General features: G+C 29.4%; 1 protein-coding gene across 1 annotated transcript in view; it reads left to right on the top strand.

Annotated features, from left to right (window-relative positions):
- The first annotated feature begins 135 nt into the window (after positions 1 to 135).
- LOC109862959 (U1 small nuclear ribonucleoprotein 70 kDa-like) overlaps positions 136 to 3,744 on the top strand; it is a 6,833-nt gene continuing 3,224 nt past the window's right edge. Inside the window, exons 1-5 of the mRNA XM_020443124.1 lie at positions 136 to 146; positions 436 to 699; positions 1,015 to 1,157; positions 2,813 to 2,885; positions 3,202 to 3,411. Of these exons, the coding sequence (XP_020298713.1) occupies positions 136 to 146; positions 436 to 699; positions 1,015 to 1,157; positions 2,813 to 2,885; positions 3,202 to 3,411 (701 nt within the window). The remainder of the gene's footprint in view (positions 147 to 435; positions 700 to 1,014; positions 1,158 to 2,812; positions 2,886 to 3,201; positions 3,412 to 3,744) is intronic.

The raw sequence follows: 3,744 nt of genomic DNA, 5'->3' as shown, positions 1-3,744 counted from the left end.
GTACATATACCAAAGTGTACCAAACTATAGTTCAAGTGACTTCAAATTATAGTTTGGTACACTTTGGTACATGTACCATACGATCGCCAAAAATCGCCTTAACATGTCTTTTTAATGGTTTTTTTTATCCGAAGAATGGCGTATGGGTATCTAGGGCCCTCCAGCCAACATCACACTGAACCGAACTTGTTCGACTGTGTAATGTGTGATTAGACCTTTTATTATAGCTGTATTAAATATATGAGAGAATCGTTTATAAAAAATTACGTTAAATTTCAGTTATATACAAATTAAAACATAAATTATTCGAAATTCTTATTAGTGTGAAAATCTATTATTCGGTCAATTTTTCAGCTCTGACTTTTGCTTTCATTTTTACATTACCAAATAAGATCAGTACGTTTGACAATTTATTTCCTGTACCACGAATTAAAGATCTGGTAAATACACCATAGATGAAGATACTGTTCCCTCCACTTCAAGATCGAGAACTGAAGAAAAGCTCGAGAGAAGAAAAGAATGGAGACGTCATCAAGAGCTAGAACAGGAACATGAGAGATTGAGAAAACAAAAAATTGAGGAATGGGAAAGAAAACGGGCGCAAGAGCTGGGTAAAAGAAGCCCTAGTGACTCTCCTCCTCCTCGTCATACAGGAAGATCAGGAAGATCACCGGATCAATATCTATCTACCTTCAAAAAGTGAGTCTTAGATAAGTAGCTATGTAAGAAAATGTTCTACTCGATTTTTAATCTAATCATTTATTGATATTTTTGTGTAAAGATAAATAAATATATATACAAATTAGTTTTGATAATACAAATGATGAAAATTTAAAGCCAGCTATGAGAAATAAAAGGTAGAACATTTAATAAAATAATAAAAACGTTTTTTCAAGTATGTTACAAAAGTCATACACTTTAGAATTTAGAGACTTATTGTAGCTATGTAATAATAATAATATTAGTAATAACAATATAAAAACATTTTTACATGTAATTACATTTTTTTTTTAGAAATTTAAATAAACTTTCTGGACCTTGGTTTAAAGATCCAGAAGGTCGACTCATTAACAGTACAGAATTACGTCGTATTAAAGTTGATATCCGCAGAAACATTCCTGTGAAAGGACCTATTCCTGAAATAAAACGAGATATACGTAATCCTGATGATGTGATTATTCCGAGAAGAGACGTTAAATTGTTACATTTATTTGAATTTCTATATAGTTTTTACAGAAGAAGAATTTTCTATATAGTTTTGATTAATATTTAGCAATGCAACAAATAAAGAGGCTAATTACTATATTTGAAGTAGCTTCCGAATTGAATTTATCAGCAATGTGTGTTATATCAATTATATAAATTGTGAAATTATCATATCAAGTCAAGATTTCTGTTTCTTAGGCTAATATTCATAATTTATTCTTACATTTAAGATAGTCTTAGACACGCAATCTTAAATATTAAATTTGATTATGATTATTGGTCATTTATTTCTTTATGAAGATTTACTTCTATATGAAGATTTTACTTCTATATGAAGATTTATTTATATTTTACTTTCACAAAATAATCGTTACTAAAGATTTACCACTGTACTTTAACAATTGTAAAAATTGATGATTGATGATGAAATCATCTAGATTTTACAAAAACTGTTACAACAAAAATCAAATATTTGTGTTTAGTTTTTACATTTGATGTAAAATTTTTTTGTTTTGCAAGAATAAAATGTTAATTTAATAGCATGTACTTTTCAACAATTATGAGTATATATACATATATATACATATATAATAACAAATGTATATACATTATTAAAGTAGATACATTTTGCGTCTTTTGGAAGATGTAAAGTATTCTCTGAAGATTTTAATAATATATTCTTGGATAAAATAATTGTATTTCTTCTCTGAAGATTTCAAGCTCATAAAAGTATATAAAAAGTGCGTACTTAAAACACATAAAATTGGGTAAGTAATAAAAAACAATGGGGATTACTTATAGAGAGAATAAATAATCATTTTTTGTTTACTGGTCTAAATAATTACTTGGTCTATTTTATCATTACAAAATCTATCAAAACTTTTGCATTTATCCAATACAAACTGTCTAGGAGAAAGATGTAAACCGATATTTGATAAAACAGAAATATAACAGGGAGCAATTAAAGAGGACGAAAAAAAGGAACACCGTACAATTATAAGAAAAATTCAGTTAGGTATAACAAATTATATTAAGATTATACTGTTTTAATATTTTAATTGTGTTACTTCAATGTTATGTATTTGACATAACTCTGACAAATTGGTTTTTATTTTTCTATTTTTTTATTTTTTAAAACAATATTCTACATACATATATACAAATAATATATAACAGTTGTGAAACATTCATATACTAGAATACTAAATATTTCAGATTCTGAAACAAACAAAATGCGAACTTCAAGAAAGAGGTCTCTATCACCAAACTCAAGTAACAGGTTTAATTGTTAACACTTGTCCAATACAAATACTCCTAAATACACACTTTTTTCTTTTATTTTTGGTGCAAACCTTGAACTATAAACTATGTCAACAAAATTGTCATAGAAAACAAATTTTTAATAAAGGTTTAATAAAGGTTTTAATTTTTGATCGTAAACGAAGTTGAAAAAATTCAAAAATATTATCTTTGAAATACATAAACATATAGTTAGCAATAACTAATAAATTGTGGTTTCTAATAAAGAGGAGAGAGAATTTATATTTTTTCTGTCCCAGAAAAAACAGATCAAAACAATATAAAATATGTGAGAAAAATTATACAGATATAGATGTAGAGGATAAACGGCGTACTAAGCGTTCACGTTCTAAAGAACTAAAACGCAACTCACACTGCAGGTACAAGTATCAAATTATTTAATTAGAAATTTATTTGTGTCAGAAAAAAAATAAAAATCAATAAACTGGTATATGGATCTATCGGAGACATACACAAAGACGTTTATTTATTATATTATACGACACACCGCATCTTTTGATGAATTTGTTATTATTATTATTAGATTACTTTGCATTTTTTTTAAACATAAAGTAACATATTTTGATTGTAGAAGTTTTTTTTTCTATATATATATGTTTACTAAAAAATATACTGATTTTTATCAAAGCTTTTTAATTATTATAAGTCATTAACGAAATATAAATATTGTTATAGATGTGGTGGATGTGAAAAATCATATAAACATTCTCGTAAAAGTAAAGATACAGAAAGGAACAGAGATAAATATAGAAATAAAAACAGAGATCAAGACACTGACGAAGATGAAGATCGAGACAGCGACAAATACATCACATGGAAAGACATAAAGAATTGCAACAAAATTACTGAAGCTGTCTTCAGCAAATTCTTTCAATCCCTATTGTGGTGCGTATCACACCACGAACGTACTGCGCGGCAGTGAGGCAGCCTTAAACTCGGGGCTGGCAACCGCCGCAGAGCGCCTAGTTCGGCGCGTCGCCGCGGCGTGGCGCACGGCGAAGGCAGGTCACCCGCTAGCGACATTTCCCCCGGCGGCTACATAAGACGGCCGTCGGCGGGCAAAAAATCATCAGCTCGCGATTTTCCGCTTGAGCGCAGGTCTCTCAGAGATCTCTTTTTTCGGGTGATACTCTATTGACCACAGTACGATTCGACACCGCTCGATTTGACACAGATTTATTCGACACCAAATTATTCGACACCGTACGATTCGACACC

Source organism: Pseudomyrmex gracilis, unplaced genomic scaffold (genome assembly GCF_002006095.1).
Source record: "Pseudomyrmex gracilis isolate BER0280 unplaced genomic scaffold, ASM200609v1 scaffold_2739, whole genome shotgun sequence".
Classification (NCBI taxonomy): Eukaryota; Metazoa; Arthropoda; class Insecta; order Hymenoptera; family Formicidae; genus Pseudomyrmex; species Pseudomyrmex gracilis.
Note: the sequence above shows the minus strand (reverse complement) of the source record. Positions and strands in the feature narration are given on the sequence as shown.